Source organism: Phyllobates terribilis, unplaced genomic scaffold (assembly GCF_046119375.1).
Source record: "Phyllobates terribilis strain yellow unplaced genomic scaffold, ASM4611937v1 Scaffold_5__5_contigs__length_657084704, whole genome shotgun sequence".
NCBI classification, from domain to species: Eukaryota; Metazoa; Chordata; class Amphibia; order Anura; family Dendrobatidae; genus Phyllobates; species Phyllobates terribilis.
The window spans coordinates 472278131-472299514 of NW_027362765.1; the positions used below are offsets into that span (position 1 = coordinate 472278131).

Sequence of the window (21384 nt, forward strand, 5' to 3'; positions counted from 1 at the left end):
GTAAAAGCCTTCTGACAAAAGGGTCCTGGAGAATTACCTTAACAGCGCTGGTGTTATTCTGGGACCCCCTTACAATCACAGTAGCACCGTAGACTCTTGAGCGCTGCTTGAATGAAACAGTTATGTTGTAGGTTTGCGAAATGTGCTGGATTGTGGGCGAGTTCGGATCAGGAATTGGCTGCAGAATCCCCGCTATGGGCAAATCAAACATCAACACCAACGGCAGCAGCTCCTGCAGGAGGGGGAAAAAAACAGCGTAGTTCAGTGTATAGGAACAAAACATATTTTTTGCAGAAACCACCCAGTTAAAGGCAAGGTCCCATCATGTTGGAGGAGTATACCATAAGTTACACTAAAACAAAGTACCAAGCGAATATCCACTTTTATGCAAGTTAAGATCATGGATGCAAACGTTTTTCTCGAGTTCTTTAGACTACAAAGAATTGCAATCAACTGTGCAGCAAAATAAGATTAAATGAATGCAGTAAAAGCAAAAACAATTTAACCAAGTATACAGGACAAGAAAAATGCAGTATGTTGGACGAGCACCATGCTGAATTAGCCAGAGTTTCTCAAGCGCATGGGCTATTTTCAAGGTGACATATTGAGGCAGTTTGTTTGGGTCAGGGGACCTGGGGCAGGCGAGAGTGTTGAGGTCCGAGCACGACCGGTATCATACCGGCATGTAAATTACCAGCTGGGGTGCAGGTTTTCCCATTGAGGGTAATGAGATTGGTTTCCAATGGAGCAACTGCTCAAAATCCTATCTGCAACAGAGCAATACATCATACATACGCCAAGTAATGTTGGGTAGTAAGATATTGTGAAAATATACAAATGTGAAAACACAGCATTGCTAACAAGCCACAGCGCAGACTTCAGAGTTGTTTTTCTTACTTTTTAATGACTATATGAATGAGTAGTGTGGTGTACAAGTCACGGCCAAGGAATGTTAGATGGGACATAAATGCCAGATCTAAAGCAAATAATCTTTCAATACTTCTGCCTGTGTGTACTTTAGCAGTCAGCAGGCGATCAGTAATAAATGATGAATGAAATAACTGCATGCAGAAAGGTGGTTTAGTCTGGACTATAAAACGTCTCAAACACTGATGAGTTGAAAACCACAAAGCAATGGAGGAAATCTGAAATAGGTCACTAAAATAGCCAAACCATTATAGGAGAGGTTTTTTTATTCCAAAACAGCACAATGGTATTCACCTAGCCAAAGAAACCTCTAATCAGATGTTGTAGGGCATCAGGGCACTGAACAAGGATACGCGGCTTCAAATAAGACTGGAAAATCTAATGATGACTGTAAATGCCAGGAAAAAGGAGCGATGTAGAAACTCCCAAGACAGATCTTGAGATTTACCAATGGAGAAAAAAAAAACAAAAAAAAAAACAGCTATTATATTGATGTAGTACAATTATATGGCTGGTATAGTCTCTGGTGGGTGTTAGGAAGGTGATATCTAGATATTACAGATATCACCCTATAACAGTTTTTGACTTTTGGTTATAAAAGCCTTAGTTACTTACCGGTAACAGGATTTTTCGGAGCCCATGACAGCACCACGTGAGAGAGAGGATAAGCCCATCAAGGACAGGAAACCTACAGGTTAAAAAGGGCGGCCCTCTCTTTCCGCCTCAGTTTAGTTAACAGAGCATGAGAGTACTGCCAAGGTTAGTTATAACAAAACAATCACATTAAGTACATTACTTTTCATCAATTTCCCACAAGGGTGAACAAAAAGAAATCAAATCTACAGGAGTGCACAACACCAGTGAAGGGAGGGAATATACGGGTGCTGTCATGGGCTCCGAAAAATCCCGTTACCGGTAAGTAACTAAGGCTTTATTCGGTCGTCCATGACAGCACCACGTGAGAGAATTACAGAGACGAAGGCAATTAGTGAGGGACCACAGCTTGAAGCATCCTTCTCCCGAAAGTGAGATCTGCAGAGCCACCCAGATCCAATCTATAGTGCCTATAGAAAGTAGAGGGAGAAGACCAAGTGGCAGCCTTACAAATCTCCTCAATGGAAAGCCCTGTCTTCTCCGCCCAGGAGGTTGACACCGCTCTGGTAGAATGCGCCCTCAATCCCTCCGGTATCTCTTTATCCCCTGAGGAGTATGCGAGGGAAATTGCCTCCTTGATCCATCTAGCGATTGTAGCCTTTGAGGCCTTACAACCCTTCCTAGCCCCCTGATAGCAAATAAATAGGGACTTATCCTTTCTAAAGCCATGTGATACTTCTAAGTACCTTAGTACGCACCTCCTAACGTCTAAAGTGTGAAGTCTCTCCTCTTTTTGATTTTTGGGCGGAAAGCAAAAAGTTGGGAGAACTATTTCCTGGGTTCTATGGAATAGAGTGGCCACTTTAGGAAGAAAGGCTGGATCAGGTTTTAATATAATCCCATCGTCCAAAATTTGCGTGAATGGAGGGCATATTGAAAGGGCCTGTAGGTCACTGACTCTCCTGGCTGAAGTTAGGGCTACTAACAGGACCGTCTTTAGGAAAATAATTTTGGGGGGAGACTAAATCTAGTGGCTCAAAAGGAGGACTGGTCAAGGCATCTAAGACATAATTCAAATCCCAGGGAGACATCTTTGCTTTGGTAATGGGTCTACACCTAAAGGAAGCTTTTATAAAACGGCCTATCCAATAGTTATCTGCAATATTGGAAGAAAATAAAGCTCCCAACGCCGACACCTGTACTTTCAAGGTACTGGTAGTGAGACCTAATTCTAAGCCTCGCTGCAGAAATTCCAGTATTTTCCCAATAGGGGGCCCCTCCTCCACCTTAACTTTTGCAAAGGACAGAAACTTCCTCCAGGTCCTGGCATAAATATGGGTGGTAACAGGTTTTCTGCTAGCCAGGAGAGTATTCACTACATTTGCGGGGAATCCTTTGTTGGTCAATAACACCCTCTCAAATTCCACGCCGTCAAATGTAGACTCGGGGTTGGAGGATGGGAAAGTGGCCCTTGAGTGAGGAGGTCCGGAATCTCCGGAAGAACCCAGGGATCTGATATGGACATCTTCCGGAGACAAGGGAACCACGGTCTTTTGGGCCAAAAGGGACATACGAGTATCACTCTGGCCCGGTCTGCCCTGATCTTTTTTTATCACCGCTGGGAGCAGGATCATGGGAGGGAAGGCATATGCCAGAGGAAACCTCCAGGGAACCATAAAGGCGTCCACTGCCAGGGGTCCTTCTCTGGGGTCTAAGGAACAAAAATTTTCCACTTTCCGATTGGCTCTTGTTGCGAATAAGTCTACAGTCGGAAGGCCCCACATTTCTACGATTCTGGAGAATATTTGTGTATTTAGGGACCACTCTCCTTTTACAGAAGTACGGCTGAGGAAATCCGCTGTGATATTTTCCTTGCCTTTTAGATGAGTAGCCGAAAGAGACCGTGATCTTCGGCTTTCAGCAGAAGTGCGTTCGCTACCCTCAAGTTTCTTGAGCGGGTTCCCCCTTGGTGGTTTATGTAAGCTACTGTGACTTGATTGTCCGAGAGTACACGGACATGCTGGTCCTGAAAATATATAAGGAACTCGTTGAACGCATGCTGCACCGCCAGAAGCTCCTTAACATTTGATGACAACTGTTGCTCACTGCTTGACCAGGTTCCCTGCACTAATTTCCCTTCAAAGTGAGCTCCACAACCTGTAGCACTTGCATCAGTGGACAAGACTGCAGTTGGACTACATTCCCAGGGAACCCCTTTAGCAAGATTGTCTTGTCGTAACCACCAACGAAGGGACCATATGGCACGAGGACCTAGCGTAAACTTACGGTCTAGATGCCCCTCTAAAGCTGCGTTATTGTACAACACATCCCACTGAAAGGCTCTTGAATGCAATTGTGACCAACGAACCGCAGGAAAAGTGGAGGTGAAGGTTCCCAATAGTGACATGGCCTTACGGAGTGACATAGAAGGTTTACGTATACATTGTTCTACCAACTCCCAGATTCTATCAATTTTCTCTTCTGGAAGACAACATAGCTGTTTCCTGGAATCTAATATGACCCCCAGATATTGTTGTACCTTGAGTAGAGATAGTCTAGATTTTTCTAAATTTAGAAACCACCCCAAACTCTTTAAGACCGACATGGTCTCCTGCAGGTGGGTCTCGCATTGAACCAACGAATTCCCCACTATCAGGAGATCATCCAGGTAAGGGATAATTAGAATGTCCCTTTCTCTTATATGGGCCATAACTTCCGCCATTACTTTAGTAAAAACCCGTGGGGCTATAGCTAAACCGAAGGGGAGTGCAGTGTATTGGAAGTGTTTAACCACCCCGTCTATTTCAATGGCCAGCCTCAAGTATTTCTGGTAATCACTATGAATTGGGATATGGTAATACGCATCTTTGAGATCGAGCACTACAATATAGCAGTGGGGAAAAAGTAACTTTATTACGGATTTTAAAGACTCCATTTTAAAGGTGTGTATTTTAAGGAAATTATTCAGGGATTTCAGATTTATAATTGTCCTGAAACTTCCATCCGGTTTCGGAATCAAGAAGAGCGGGGAGTAGAAACTAAGACCCTTTTCAGCTTCCGGAACCTCCATCAGGACGTGCTTTCTTATTAGGGTTTGTACTTCCGAAACGAGGGCAGCCTGGCGTTCTGGGGAAGAACTTTTCAACCTCTTTCATCAGACTTGTCTTGCTCCCTGAAATATCTCTTCCGGAACGATCTCTTAAAGGAGGGTAGAGGTACTGATGGAAACCCCTTCTTGGGGTCCCCCGCTTTCTCCAATAAGTCGTCCATGGTCTGACCAAAGAGGTATTCCCCTTCACACGGGATTGTACACAGTCTGGACTTAGTCTGTAAATCCCCTGGCCAGCTTTTAATCCACAAGGCTCGCCGAGCCGCATTTGACAGTGCTGCTGACTTTGCTGCCAACCTCACCGAGTCCACAGATGCATCAGCAAGAAAAGCTGCCGCCCCCTGAACCAGTGGAAGGGAAGAAATAATGTCTTTCCTAGAAGTCCCATCCTTCAACTGACTCTCTAGCTGTTCAAGCCACACCATCAGGGCTCTGGACGTACGTTGGTCTCAGTGCTCCCGCAGCTGTCTCCCATGCCCCTTTCAGGAAAGTATCAGCCCGTCTGTCTAGGGGGGGTCTCTCAATGCACCCATATCATAGAACGGGAGGGAAGCTCTTTTCGCTGCTTTAGTAACAGCAACATCCAGCTTGGGTGCTTTTAACCAGGAGGAACACATAGCATCCTCAAACGGATATTTCCTTTTAAAGGATGGAGGAACACTACCCTTCTTGTCAGGCTTTCTCCACTCCTTATCAATGAGGTCTTTCACCCTTGAATTTACTGGAAAGACCCTTCTCTTCTTTAGCCCCAGACCACCAAACATAACATCCTCAGCTAACTTCTCTACCCTCGAGTCCACTATCCCCATTGTAGATCGGACGGCTTTTACTAGGGCATCGACCTCCTTCAGGGGGAAGCACTGTCTGTCTGGCTCACTATCAGAGGAAGAGAAGGCGGAGGAGGAAGCGACCGATAGCTTAGAGTCTGAACCCGGCTGGGTTTCTTGAGGAATATGCCCAGACTCTGAACCTTGCAATGCTTTGCCTATTTCTTCCCTTATTAAAGTTCTTAGGCCTAGGGAAAAATCTGGGGTCTCCTCCGATATCATTTTGCTGATACAAAGCTGACAACCTTTTGCTACAAGAATCAGGGAGTGGACAGCTGCATAAGGCACACTCTCTGTGCTTGGACTTCGAGGAACATTTCATGCTCTAAAAGAAAGTCATAGATAGAAAGAAGGAGGAAACATTAGTAGAACTTTCACGAAGATTCCACTCACCCCACAGAACCTTCGGTACCGTAGAAGCAGAAGAATCCAGCATGCATGGCGAGGAATCACGCCGCACCGGACCGTCCTTCCTGCTCTTAGTGGTAGCTCTTCTAGTTGTACGACCAGACCCTAGCCGGGAATGACGCTGCGCCACTAGTTGTGAGGGCTCCCCAGAGGGCTGCTCCTGCAGCAGATGTTGTTGCCTAGGTGACAGCTCCTGTGAATCTTCCATAGCTTACAATGTAAGAATGAGCTGGGAAGCACCTCTGTATGTTACCAGACCCTTTATATACTGGCCATACCGGTACCATGTGTGGGTGTGTGTTTCCTTCTTTTTTTTTTTTTTTTTTACCCAGGAGGGCGTTACCTGCTCCTTGGTCTCCCTCCCCAGGTCCAGGTGGGATCCAGGTGGGCTACTCGCCGCCAGGTCCTCAATCCCCCGGCGTTCAGCTGCTCGCGCCAAAAAATTCAAACGAGCCCCGCCCCTGACGTCACAGGGCTTCCCGCCAGGGCGCACCGGAAGTCGCGTCAGAAGGTCGCGCCCGTCACGTGCGCCGCCGGCGCGACCTGGATCTCCTGCAAGCGGTAGCGAGGGGGGGGGGGCCCGCTAGCGGCCCCACACCTGGCGGACATCTACCTCCCGTGAGGCGATGTCGCGCCTGCCGCAACGCTCACGGAGGCGCCCCCATGAGCCCTGCCGTGGCGTCTCCAGAGGACCGGGACAGACCGGCTCCAACCACCTGCTGTGGCCCTCTCTGGGACAGGAGTCCATCTTCTGCAGGTAAGCCTGCAAGGTCCCCCATCATGGACAGGAAACCTAAACTGAGGCGGAAAGAGAGGGCTGCCCTTTTTAACCTGTAGGTTTCCTGTCCTTGATGGGCGGATCCTCTCTCTCACGTGGTGCTGTCATGGACGACCGAATAAATACATAATTGCAAAAAGCTCCTAATTTAGCAACATTATTAGACATCACCAGGTCTTTTAAGCTTATCTCTAGGTTTAATTAGTACAAACCGGAAATATAGACTAGTGGAAAACCGTATGAATGGGCTGCAGTTGCAGTACATATCCTAATGTATTTCTGCAAGACTCATGCTGTGACAAGAGAGTGGAGAACAACTGAACACTTTTGCAAAATTGATACATAAACATCAAAGCTCCCTCTCCTACTCCTTCCTGTTTTCGCTGCTCTCACCCCTCCTATCAGTGTTTGAGATTGCAGGAGGAAAGTGGTTGTACACAGAGCTGCAGTGGAGACATTGGAAACCTTGGGAGAGAAACTTATTAGCACTGCAGCTGTGTGAGAGAAACTGAAGACCGTAGAACCCTGGATACATAGAGCTTACATCCAATCTAAATGACAGGGAAGGGTGAACTGCCACAAGAAAAAAAATCTAGCTATAATTTGCATAAGGCCACGGGCCCCACTATCAGTATTTGGTCAGCATTTATTCTCAGGAGTGGGTGCCAAAACCAGGAGTGGGTGATAAATGCAGAATTATTGCACTTGTTTTTATTCTCCCTTACCTCTGATTGGTCCTCACCTGGTTTTGGCTCCCACTCCTGAGAAGAAATATTGAGTTAATACTGACTAAATACTGATAGTGGGGCCGTGGCCTTAGGCTGCAATCTGCATATCAGATGTTTGAAAGGGACTGAAAATAAATTGCAATGTATTAACTAAAATTAACCACCAACATATGTAAACTTTTTATTCTATGTGAAAGGTGTTCATGGCCTTTAAGATAACACTGAAAACAAAAAAATAAGGAAAAAAAAATTGCCAGACAATTAATGTATAAAGTTAGAAAATAGATTTGAAATTGAAAAAACTAATTACCGTACTGAAAAGGGACTATCCGCAAAGAATGACTACATCATGGCGGGGACAGTCATTTAATTACACCTTCCCTCCAGCTTGGTTTCCATCTATCTCCTCCCTTTTCTGGCTCTAGGAAGCCAGAGTTGTCCAAGATGATGGTAGAGTGAGGGAAAACAAGCAGGTGGGAAGGTGTATGTAAATGATTGACCCCGCCATGAAGCACAGAGTGCCTGTATTTGAGTTGAACAGTCATTCTGTGCTGACAGAGTCCCTTTAAATAGCACCATCTAATCTAGTCCTATTACAACATGGTCTCACAGCTGTGGTAGGATGGGAAAGTTGAATTGTTTCTTATATGCATCCTGTCCATATACAATACATTCCATAAAGGACTATGGAAAAGCAATGATTGAAACCTAACAGACTATAGTTTAGCAATGTTTATTAAGAAATTAGTAAAGAGTTTAAGTGCCATCTGTCCAGGAGTCGTCCCCCTTTTTCTTTTAGGTTTGTTTTTTTTAAAAAAAACACTGTACTCACCACAAGTCCACCCGAGTCATACATATATATATATAATAAAATGTATTATAGTGTAACTGCAGTCAGGGATTAAGATTTTCTGAAAGAAAGGAACCACTTTAAGATGCTGTGGTAAGGACTAGTGGGTGGGCGATAACCATTAAACACAGTATAGATGAGTTCATGTGACCCCCTCTTAGCACTTCTTAATGGCAGAGAAGAATTAGAAGTGTGATCCTTTCGGTTGCTCATATAATTTAATAAAGCTAATGAGTGGGGGGGGGGGATAGTTTGTGTTCCAACATGACAGCCCCCCATCTTGGCTTCCTATAGAGGACATCACATGTAGAGAAAGCTCACGTGAGACTTCTTAGGCAGTAAGTAAAGCGCATGTAATGCGTAGAGTTATACATCTATATATAAAAAAAATACACTACACCAACTTACTCTTATTCTTACTCTTGCAGATTCAACTCCAGCAGGCTGCCCAGCAATTGACACCTGCAATGAAACATTAAATTGTTAAATGAACTTATTCGAGTGAGCATAAGCAACATGCACCGAGCGAGCTAGCGCGCACACAGGCTACACACTGAGCAAGCTACTGCAGTAAAATGGAAATTAAACTTGAATTGCCAAGCTGCTTTAGGCAAAAATCACAATTCACCTGGATAAAGTATGATTTGTTGTGATACCAAAGGAAGAGAAAGGGCTCAGACGTAGTATATTGGACTAATTCACCTCTAGAAAACTATGCGGCTAATCTGCCATAACCAATAGCCCATGAATAAGAGCAATGCTGCGTCATGGCCCACAAGCAGACAAATTTTGTAATCTCATACAGCCTTTAAGGTGGGATTCAGACATGTATTTGTATGCAAACTTTCAAGTCAAAGCCAGGAATGTTTAAAAATGAGGAGAAAACAAAAAAGGAACAACTTTTACTTTTTGCTTTTGTATCCCCTTTTTGTGTTTCCCTCAAGAAACTTCTCCCAGCTGCATGTACAGTTCAAGCCACATGGAAATCCCCAGTTCATGACCTATTGAATTACCTGATTGAAATGGAAAACTCTGTCCTAGATGCCTAAATCGTTTGTGGGTTTAGATTCCAAATTAAAGCACAAAACTATAACGTCCAAAGTTATAACTCCAGAAAACAATACAGGTTATCTTCTGGGTACTGAATATATGTACTTGTTAAGGGAGCTTCTTGGAAGAACATTCTGCATAATGTATTATCACATATGTTCAACATCAAAAGAAGTCTAGTGCCCTGGGATCTTCTCCGTCTGGTCGTATGATGTCACTGCTGACTCACTTATGGGTTTTCATTCCAGGAGTGAAGACGCAATCTATTCATTAGAGTAGACTTTGTAATGAGATAGAAACCATAATAGGACCACACCTTGTTCTGAGAGAGCCCCATCTCACACACTGGATAAATTAATTTTCAGGACAAAATATATACATGTTCTGTCTACAATCAGTAGGAAATATTTTGTTTGAAGTGATAAAGTGTTCAAAATCCCATTTTGAATATAAAAAAAAAAAAAGTGTCCTGTGTCATGTTGTGCAATATAATTTAATCTGTGTTACACAAGCATGTCACAAATGTCTATGGGAACAACCAGAAGACTACAGACAAAATGTAGCCACGATTGTGGAAAACATTTCTCAAATCCAACTATCCACAATGTGAAATCTTGCTGCATTTAGAAGTAAACTAACAGAAACAAGCATATCAGCTAGTTGTAAGATAAACTTCCTCCCACAGGTATGTGGTTGTTTCCTGAAGAAGTGCTGGTCACTTTGAAACGCGTCGAATAAAAAACGCAATTTAATAAACCCTTCTGAATTGACGTCTTCAATAAACGAGCAGCGCGGGAAGTATCCACAAACTTCTCCAGATCCTGATTAAAGAGCTTGTACAAGAGTAGAGGATCATAGCTGCTTTCACCCAAAAGCATAGCTGTAGCTGTCCATGGGCTGCGGCTGCTATCACAGCCAGGCTCCAGGTCAAAAGTGAAGCTCAATACAATATGTAGGCTATGGATTGGTGTGGCACAGTTTTTGGTTCTCTTTCAGCTACATAAACCTTTCAGTAACACCTTTAAATTATAACAGGAGGATGAGCATATTTTCCATGAAATTAATTAAAAAGGTTGTCAAATTGAATAAGTATACATTTACCGAAACATTAATTACGACCAAGTGTAAAATTCTAAATAGAGTAAAATATTCCATATACAGCAGCAGTTTATTAAAGGTCCATAGACAAGGAGTCAACTGATAGTACTCTATCACTTAGTCTGACCCAGCATATTTCATATACAAAAGCTGGTAAATGTCACATTTGGTTTCAGCTCCAATTGTATCTCACAATGATGAAACCTCTTTTAAGGATTTGCACACATTGTTATTCTGAGAGATAGATAGCATTTACAAGTTGTAGGGCTTTACAATTGGTGACGTCAAATCTGAATTGCAGTCCACTCTCCAGGAGCCACATTGACCAAAATCTGATCCATAGAAAAAAAAAATTATCTATGTCATTAGCCCAGATACATAGATATTTTTAAGCAAAATAAAAAAGTACCTGGTTACTTTTCTCAGCTTGATTGTTCCGATTTGAATCAGGAAAATGTATGTGGCAGCCGGTTTCCTCCATTACCTTCTTGATGTTGTTCCCACCTTTACCGATAACATGCGAGTGCTCAGTATGAGAAACGTCCATTTTTAAAGTAACTCTGTTACTCTGAAAGAACAACAGGAAAATGTACCTTATTACAAAGCACAGGAAAGGATTATCCATTGGCATTCATGGTCTAAAATTGTGAAGGATTTCATTGAAATATACAGTGTTCAAAAACATCTGCTCATAAAGGTCTAGAGTATAATAAGAACTTATTAATGATCAGAACATAACTCATTAATGGTCTAGGATAGCGACTGGATTGAAAAAAAAACCTTTTGGTTCATTAAGAGAACATTTTATGTTCATTACCCTCATCACTTGACCAAAGTGGAGTGCGTTTTAAAGAGGCTTACATCATGAAGTTGAGTCTACTCTGCCAACTTACTCTGAAACCTCCTACTTAATAGCCAAGTATCGAAGGCATAAAGAAGTAATTTTCAGTGTACACAGAACAGTAATACATGGCAGGTGCATTTGTGGGTTCGGTCACTGTTATGATTGTAATATAGTAAAGATGTAGGGCTATATTAAACGTGTTACTTGGTTTTGCCACATTTTAATGTGTACGTCTGGAACAATTTGTAGCTTACAACAGCGTCAACATGTAGATACCTGTACTTAAGTACAAGTAGTCAACAGTACATAATTGTACTGTAGATATTAAAAATGGCAAAGATCTAAAGAGCTAAACATATATAATAAAATATCATGATATCACTGTGTAAATACAACTGCTCAATATTCTGATAATTATGCCGCCCATTTAGACTGTGGCACATGGAACTGTACTATGCCACTACTCCACTTCCAGTTTAGTGGCTATTTTGAAGAATTGGTGTGCAATTTCATTCAAGACTAGTAATGAATAGTTGAGTGAATGAGTTGAATACATTTTCTCAAATCATCATGCACCCTTACTTATATATGCCACCAACTTCAATAAATGCTCTGTGCTAGATATCAGTGCTGGCCCCATAGCTCATATATTCCTATGACTTGCTCATCCTCACATCAGGTATATTGTGGCTGCTGTTCTAAGCTACAAGAGCCAGAATTTGGGCTTAACTTGTGCCAATTCATGCTTTGCGCCATATTTATCATGCACTTTAGACCTTTTTATATTTATTTTTTTAAGGCTATGTTCACACATTGCATTTTTTCAGTGTTTTTTTTTTCTGCAGCAAAACCTGATCTCTTCGCAGGAAAGAAGGGCTGTAAAAATGCAGGTTTTGGTGAGTTTTTGGCACGTTTTTCAGGAATCCAAAGTTCAGCTTTGCTTCCAACCACAGAAGCATGAACACATGTCACCAATGCAAGACATATGTGAAACCATATTAACCAGAATTACAAATATAACAGTGGAAGAAGGTAAATTATTTAGGAATAGTTTACCCAAGTCACTGGCAGTACATCGAGTTTGTATGACGCCATTTTCACACTATGGTCTGCCATTCAGTTGCTCAAGTATTGTTCAATTTCACACCTAGCTCAGCCAATGTTTACTGTATACACATCCAGGGCTGTGGAGTCGGTAAGCTAAACCTCCGACTCCCTCATACATGGCTCATGTTTAAGTGATAAGTTTACTGTAGCACAGATTCATCTCAGCTAAAAGTCTAGACCCTTAGATCAGGAATAGGACATTTCATAACTTTCCCAAATTCTTATGAAAAAATATTCCCCACAAACTGCATTGAACTACTGTACCCAATTTATTATATATTTTAAGAGTTTGAGTCGGTCCATTTTATACCGACTCCAACTCTACACATCACTAATTTAAACTGTTCTAATCCAAGCTGTCATCTCAGGTGATCAAGACAAGATTGTAAAATCACAAAAATAAATGAATTTCACATACTGTTGTACTTGTTTTTTTTCACTAAAAAAGCAGCGAAACTTGATAGCCATGTTCACACTAGGCTTTTTTCAGCGTTTCTTCACTAACCATTACTGTCAATGGGTGAAAAAAAGCGCTGAAAGTAGTGACATGCTCTATTCTGCAAAAAAAACAAGCAAGGCGCAAAATACTAATGACAAAAAAACCAAGCTGTGTGCATGAGATTTCTGGAATCTCAGACTTTGCTGGTACTGTAAAACGCAGCTGAAAATTTGCATGAAAAAAAAAAAAACGCTGAAAAAACACAATGTGTGAACATAGCCTAAAAGTGGAGGACCAAGGCATGGCCTTTCAGAAATAGGTCAGGAAAGAGGTATGAATTAGGAAATTATTCCATATTGGTACATGAAATAAATTTTGAAGCAAAGTAAACAAGTTAACAAATTATGTAAATGTGGCATAGACCGTGTGTAAATGAGCTAAATTGATAAACCAGCATGAGACATTAAAAAAGTGGCACATTTTAAGACTGTCTAGTCTAAGTTTGCATTTTCTAGAAGTTAGACATTCATTAAATCAGTTCCATTTTCCGCATCGAGCTCCACTCTGTACATATCCACATATCTGTCCCTATTCAACAGTGACGTGATAGTAGAACTGAAACACCTAAAAAATAAGGAATCCACAATCCATCTGTTTAGAATCTAATTTACCTTTGTATCTAATACAGACATTATCCTCTCTTTGGCCTCCTTCACATTTTCCTTCTTGCCAGATACTTTTATATGTGGGTCTGGAAACAGAATTAATAAATTATGCAGTGGAAAAAGCAAACTGGAAACCAACAAGTAAAAATGGTGTTCATGTATAAACATTTTTCAAATTTTACATCAAAATAATTAGATGGAAAGCTTTTTGTGCTCTGCATATTGGAAATCTATATTACTATAATGTAGGACAATTTTATTAGCAATGAAAAACCTTGATCTCAGAAAATGCCCCTTTTTCCCTGCAAACCAACAAAAAACAAAACAGTGCTGGAAATGGTCCAGTCTGAATGAAAAACGGTTTTTCATTAAGTTTTCAGGTAGAGTAAACTAGCATTATGAAGATACACATCTGTAGATAAGACTTCTAGTTGAACAAGCATTCTGTTCTTGAAAAGCATTTAAAAGGGACTGTCAGCACAGAATGACTGTTCAAATCAAGAACAGGCACTCAGTGCATCACGGTGAGGCCAAACATTCAAATACTCTTTCCCTTTTATCTCCGGCTTCTCTGGCTTTATCAAAACTGAGCTGTCAATCAAATAAGAGGGAGGGGGTGGAGATAAAGAAATCAACCAGGTGTGGGAAGGTGCACTCAAATGTTTGGCCATGCCAAGGATGCACCGACCACCTGTACTTTGTTTGAAAAGTAATTATGTGCTGGCAGTCCCTTTAGTAGGAACCGGTCACCACCAAAAATGCCACTTACATGCAAATATATTGGTAAATTGCAGGTATATCGCGTTTACCTGCTTCAGCACCGCCCAAAGTTTTTAAAAGTTGTGGCGGTCCCGCTCTTACTTTGCAATGACGTTTTCACTTAAATGAGCACAGCCACACACAATAGTAGGGATCTAGCTAAAGAAGTGTCGTCAGGGCTTCCTCCTCCATATACAGCAGTCATGTGATTGTTATGTAATAGGGAGCAGCCAAGTTAGAGGTGACAGGAGATGAAAAAAGGAGAATATGACAGACATAAAAATGAAGTGGCATGTATAAAAAAATAAAAATAAAAGCAAAAAATAATTTAGTATTAATGGCTTGCCTTCAATATTTCTTGTCTGTACTGCCTGGGTGTGCACTAGAGAAGCAGCTACACAAGACACGCTTCCACAGAGTTTGTCAGGTGTTTAGGATCTAGCAAATATTACACCACTGTTTCATTCATGAGAAGTAAAAACTTTAAAAAAGGCATAAAACTGGCTACAGTTAACTCAACATTTTCTACTTCAATGGAAGTCACACTCCAGTTGAGGTCCACGGTGTTTTGCATCAGCGTAACATCACTGTTACCACAAGTAATTTGGTCTCTCCAACAAAAAAATAAAATAAATAGTGTAGGAGTTTGACGCGTCAAACGTGTTCTTTAGGTTGTTGGCAATAGAAATTTAACCAGAGATAAGAGTGTTCACAACATTTCAGAGTAAAAAAAGATCAGATGACGACGGCCACATGGACCCTGCCAGTATGATCTCGTTAACTGAAGTGAAATCTTAATTTCCAGGCTTTGGGTGGAGATGGACTTTAATGTTGGAATGGGGAATGTTAAACTACATATTTTTTTAAAAAACATTTATGTTATCAATGACAATTTAAAATAGAAGACAAAAAGAACAAAAATAAACACAGTCTCGATAGCCCCACATTACCACTTCCAAACCCTGTTGGTTGTACATTACAATGGTACAAAACACAGATTTACAACTTTTTATGACTGTTCTACTTCGGTTTTTAATACTTTTAGTATAATATTATAATTTTTTTTATTTATTTTTTTATACAGGGGCAACTAGAATAAGGTTTCATATTTTAATTCTGAAGATTGTACCAACGTAATATTAACAGCAGACAATGTGATGTGGGAAATTTGCCTTTTACTATACAAAAATTACAAAAAGGTGTGGCAAGTTTAGAGTCGGCTAATTTATAAAAAAAAAAAATCTGAGAACACTTAACAGGAATAAAATAAATTAGTTCTGCATACCAACTTCTACTAGGCAGCGCTGAGCCATAAAATGGCATAAAGAGTACTAGGCCAGCTTGAAGCCTCCTTTCTCAAGACATTCTGGTAATGAAAAGCAGAAGTGGAATTATTTTTAAATTGTAAAACCTTACATTATGAATTATTCATAATATGAGCTTAAAAACACAGGTTTTAAAATTCCTCAGTGTATTCTTGTAGCTGGCCATTTGAAGTAATATAGTCTAGTACGTACTGGGAACCGGTACAAAGCGCCATGCTATTTCCACTTGCGTTTCTAGTTCTAACATCCCATTTGCCAGGCGAAGCTTACAAGAATGTATAGACATTTCACACGTCGGTGAAAGATCCAAAGGCTTGAATAACGTTAAATTACTGAGACGTTCAAAACTAGGGAAATGTTTATAAGTGCTGAGAAACTTGCCACAGGTTTCATTTCAGTGAATTTAGTGAGCTGAATATCAGGCATCTTCTACAGCAAAATAAAAGACCCACCTGTTACCTGTAGAAAATGGTCACTTCTCATGTATTGCGTACTTTCATTCATGCAATGCAAAAAAACAGTCCCCTCCTCTTCAGACTACATCTTTAGTTTCAGATTTCACATGGCTTTTCTCCACTATGCTCTGCTATCTATCCTTGATGCATCAGTACAACAGCATTACAAGACCAGCTACAGCCAGGACTATCTGTGCCTGCTGTGGAAACTGATTATCCTCCCATATATTCTACTAAAACGAAATAGATTACCAATATACAGACAGGTTGTCACGATTCTGTTGTCAGATCACCCGGGGCCAGAGGCTCCTTCCCTGTCCCCAACGCTAGGGGCACCCTAGCTATCCCTGCTCCCCAGACTACTTCTGATTGTGAAGATGCTGGGGTCATGTACCTTGCTGAACTCCTGAATCAGCCCTATATCTGTCCCACTCCCCCAAGGGAAGCGGGGACGAATAGTGTATGTGTATATACAAACCAGACAAGGACGTACAAGGATAAATGAAAATCCCAATCATACAAATATGCACTCACAGAGAGTAACATTGGGGAGATAAGGAAGGTAAAGAAAATAGGACAGGATGGGGCCTTTCATACACTGAAACACCAAGCAACAGTCACAGAACAATTCTCCAAAACGTCTCAATCGACTCCTCACCAGGCAGTACAAGACTTAACACTGGAAATCCACATTGGCAGAGGAGAGTACATATAGGACAGGGGAATTGCCAATACTGAACAGCTGAGATCATCCAAGCAGGAAACTTCAGAGACTAAGTTGAACAGATTAACCCCTGCACTGCTGACAGAAACCTGCACTGTTTAATATGAGGGAGAAGTGCTTCTAATCAGTGCAGGAGTACATGAAATTAGACACTGCAGTCTTCTGGCCTTTGTCGCTGTAAACCCGTGACACAGGTAGGCTGAACTGTGATCTCTTACATTATAACTATAACACTAGCTGTGTGATCAATTTCATCAACTGTGGTTTGTGTGGTACATTCAATCAAATTTCACCATCCATGAATTTCTGGTAACTAATGGGGATCCCATAAAAAGCTACTTTAATATTACCCATCACATTCATTTTTCACAGAACACACAATAGTCTGATACTTTGTTCTCTGCAACATGACAGCTTTGCTGTATAGATGACAGAATGAGCAGTCATCTCATTATCATTAGAAGGAATGTGTATTATGATGATCTTTATTGTACTGTTGAAGCCTAGATAAATCAGCAAAAAACTACTATACACAGACAAGGTTGTATATATGCCTCAATATCTCACTTTCTGACCTCTAGTGCAGTGTATCTTTACTACACCACTTCCTGTAGACTATGGGCCCAATTCATCAAGACCAGCATTGTTCACGCCGTTCTTGATGAAGGGGTATGCTGGAGTCAGACGCTCTCGATTCACAAAAAGGTGCCCGCCTGCTCATGAATTTGACATGCACCTTTGTGTGCTGCACCAGGAATCCCACTAGAGTGAGATTTTTGGCATATGGAATGCCACAGCATTATGAATTAGACTGCGCCGTCACGCATCCGCCAAACCCCTGTCCTACCCCAGCTCAGCCCACTTTGGCAGAGCTAGGAGAAGCTTGAAAAATGCCAATAGTTGCAGAATTTAGGTTAAACTCTAGAGTTGAAGCTAAATTGTGACATTTCAAAGCTTTTACACCACAATTCTGGCATGAAAGCTTTGATGAATCAGGGCCTATATCAGCTGAATTCCACTCATTGCGGCTACCATAGACTACACACACTAAAGATAACATCCAATATGGCCAACCATAGAAAGGTGTTTAAAACTAGAAATGAAATAGCTACAGCATTTAAAATAAAAGTAAACGAGACATTTCCATCAAAAACACATTAGTATTTTCCTAGCAGGGTTTACAGAATTACAAAACACATCAGTAACAACTAAAAGAAAAAAATCACAACCTTGATGGAACAAATCTGCTACTTTTTTTTGGAAAGCGAAGATACACAGCGTCACACAAAATTCCCTTCGTGGGAACTTGGCCTTTAAAGTGTTTTTTTGGGACATCGGGCCATTAAGTAAATTAGCTAGAAAGAAACATTGGAAATCACAAGCACTGAAAGAAGAGGATCAGAAAGTTATTAAAATATTACTGCAAGTATGAAGATCACATATGAGCAGTCTCCCGGCAACTGCCAGAACTGCGAAACAAAGGAATTCTAACAAATGTAAACACTTAGGATTCCGCCATGTTTTAGCGTCTTGGTAGCTCTCTATGGCCCAGACAAACCCTTTATCTGTGTATCCACTGGTAAGTAGTGATATTCACAAAACATTTTATTAACCCCTTCAGCGATAACATTTTTATTTACATTTGTCTTTTTGATCGCATACTAATCCACCTTTTGTGCATGATAACGCATAGTGTTTTGCCAATTTTTTTTTTTTTTTTTTTTTTTTTTTTTTTACACAGTGTTCACTGAAAGAGTTAACTAGTGTGACCGCTTTATAGGTTGGGTGGTTCCAGGCACAGCAATACCAATTATGCGTACTTTACTTTAGCACCGATCGTGGGTATTGCCACAGGGTGTCAGCTCTCATATAGCGCTGACATACGCATTTAAATAGCGTCGGCGCTCGGAGTGAGCCCGCGCGATCGTCAGGCCATACATGTACGGCGGTTTGTGGAAACGCATTTCCCGCAGTGGTGTACAGGCCATGAAGGGTCTCAGTAAATTTTCATTCTATGGGTTTAAATCATTCCTTAAAAAGAGGTATTTAAAACAGACATTTAATATAAATCCTAAGGATTCTAAGAGCGCATCATATATACGTTATGTACGCTGTAATGCAGAGCAGCACATATGCTTGAGCCACTCAGTCTTCAGTTTCGAACTTATGGAACCCCATTCTCCTGATTGGTGGGACTACTACAAATATATCATAAATGTTCATCGTCATAAAGCCTCTAAGAATAATATGGCAGATGGGCCACTAAGGTTAACGTGTGTATGATAATGGTGTTAAATACTTAAAATAATGAATGGAAGCAAGACATCATTAAGATAATAGAGTTTACATAAAATTGAAATTCCTTTTCACAGATGGAATGTTTAACTTTGATGTGTCAAGACTACGATCCTACAGACTAATGACCATTGATTAATGCAGTCTGGAAATTTTCCAAGGTTTTATAGAGATATTAAAGATCATAACCTGTCCAAACTTAGACAAAGTTTAGCATTGACACTGAATATTAAGCGGCTTAAAAATACAATATATGAATTGAGAAGCGGTGAGTTACCGAGAATGTCAGATGAAAATTGCCTAAAACTAATAACTGCACCAGGTAGGAGAATTTAGAGACTCCATATGACACACCCCCTGGGCCGTGTGCGTGTGTGTGTGTGTGTGTGTGTGTGTGTGTGTGTGTGTGTGTGTGTGTGTGTGTGTGTGTGTGTGTGTGTGTGTGTGTGTGTGTATGTATGTATGTATGTATGTATGTATGTATGTATGTATGTATGTATGTATGTGTGTGTGTGTGTGTGTGTGTGTGTGTGTGTGTGTGTGTGTGTGTGTGTGTGTGTGTGTGTGTATACCCGGAACCGGACCTTTTGTGGATGCTGGGGGTTGTAGTCCTTGCGTGGCGGCGACCCGGTCCGTGCCCAGGGCGGTCAAACCAAATGGCAGTCTATATGCTGAATGTCCGACTACGCCACCCGTGGATTGCGGTCGGAGTGAACCACCGCTGCAGTGCAGACCGCTGAGGCTGGTGTTGTGGGTGCAGCAGAGGGTAGTATAACTCCCCATGGGAGGAATATAGCCTCAGGGCAGCGAATGCGGATGTTGGGGGTGATGGTGCGTGGGAGCAGCAGTAACCACACGGAGTCTGTCATGCAATTCAGGGTCTTTACTGTTGGCGGTATTAAGGGACCCATCCGGAGTACAGGTTAACAATGGAGGCCTGGTCAGTCTGAGAGCAACTGGGAAATCCCACTGGTCAGGGGAAGTTTGTAGGCCTACCGTGCTGACTTCACTCTTTCTTGGCTTTCCCACTGTAGTGTGGTGGTAGCCCACGTCCCTGAGTGTACCGTGTTGTTCTCGTCCGTATGACTGGCGACTCGGGCCGTCCGTTCTTCTCACCCCTCCGGGGCAGTGGTGGTCCCTCTCGTGTGGCTGAGCCTCCGGGATTCCTTGGGCCAGAGGACTTGAAGTCCCCTCCGTGGTGGTTTTCTGCTGCTGGACTTATAACCCTCACAGCCTCGGACTCCAGTGTCCGGCTTTGTAAGTCTCTAGCCAGGACGAGCTCTGCTAGCTCCCCTCCTGACCTTGTGTTCCTCCTCTGCCTACAGGGACTCCTCAGCCTGCTGCTGACCTGTCCCTATCTGCCACTTCACTGGAACCTTGTCTGGAACTTGTCTCTCTAACCCCACCCCAGATCCAGTTTATAAAGGGCAGATTTCTCCCCTCCCTGGACTGAGGCAGGAGGTGCTGCATGCTAATTGTCCCCAACCAGGGAACCTCCCACCTGCTCTAAAGACATGACATTGCAGCCACTGTGGTGACCAGACCTGGAGTGCCACACATACACAATTGATGCCAAGCATTTCTGCTGACTTATCCAAACATAAGATGGCTCACTCTAGGAAAAGAGCTGCTGGCAGACTCCTCTGGCGGCTGCTTATTTCACAGAGAATGGCAGTCTGAAATTGCACATGCAAGATATATATATATTTTTTTTACTTTAAGGCCTCCATAGACTTTAGACTGTCGGAGGAGCCCACAAATATGGGCGGGTTTGGTCAGTGTTAAGTCTAATGTGTGCGAGGGTCCTTTAGACACATGAGGAAGCAAACTTTTAAGTATAATATGTAAGAATATACATAAGTGCATCTTCAATGACGCTTTATCTTCATGTAGGGCCTATATGCAGTCACTGGTGAAGAGAATACTATGCTGAAGGCCGATCTACATTGTAATCCACTCAAATTAAGAAGGATAGAACATGGAATTGCTGCATGAAAATAAAATATTCACAAGGCAATGTACATAAAGGTAAGTAACTATTAAGACAATTAGTCAAAGTATGTAATTATAGATTGCTATGAGAAGACCTTTCCTCAAATAGTGGAATAAATGCGTGCAAAGATAACATTTTGATGAATAGCCCTATTTTGGTTGGGATTCACAAAAGATTAAATTATTTCAGGTGACCTGGCCTCTTGTACATTACGTATTATTCTGGAAAATGTATATATAGCCTGTGCTGGGGGCCATATGTATGATTACTGTACCTAGAAACAATGTTTCTAGAGGAGAATAACACTATGTTCAGACGCTTCTGGAGCAGGTCTGTATGATTTCATAAATACATACAGTATTTTTTTCTAAAGAAAGAGGCATACAGACAGAAGTACATTAAGAGTACA

The 21384-nt window shown here is 41.7% G+C and overlaps 1 protein-coding gene across 7 annotated transcripts in view; it reads right to left on the reverse strand.

Annotated features, from left to right (window-relative positions):
• Positions 1-21384, reverse strand: part of BICC1 (BicC family RNA binding protein 1) — a 304780-nt gene that overhangs the window by 29173 nt on the left and 254223 nt on the right. For all 7 annotated transcript variants that reach the window (XM_073685482.1, XM_073685481.1, XM_073685480.1 and 4 more), the window contains 4 exons: positions 13431-13510; positions 10779-10937; positions 8630-8683; positions 38-232 (listed from right to left, as the gene is read on the reverse strand). In XM_073685482.1, coding sequence (XP_073541583.1) covers positions 38-232; positions 8630-8683; positions 10779-10937; positions 13431-13510 — 488 coding nt within the window. The remainder of the gene's footprint in view (positions 1-37; positions 233-8629; positions 8684-10778; positions 10938-13430; positions 13511-21384) is intronic.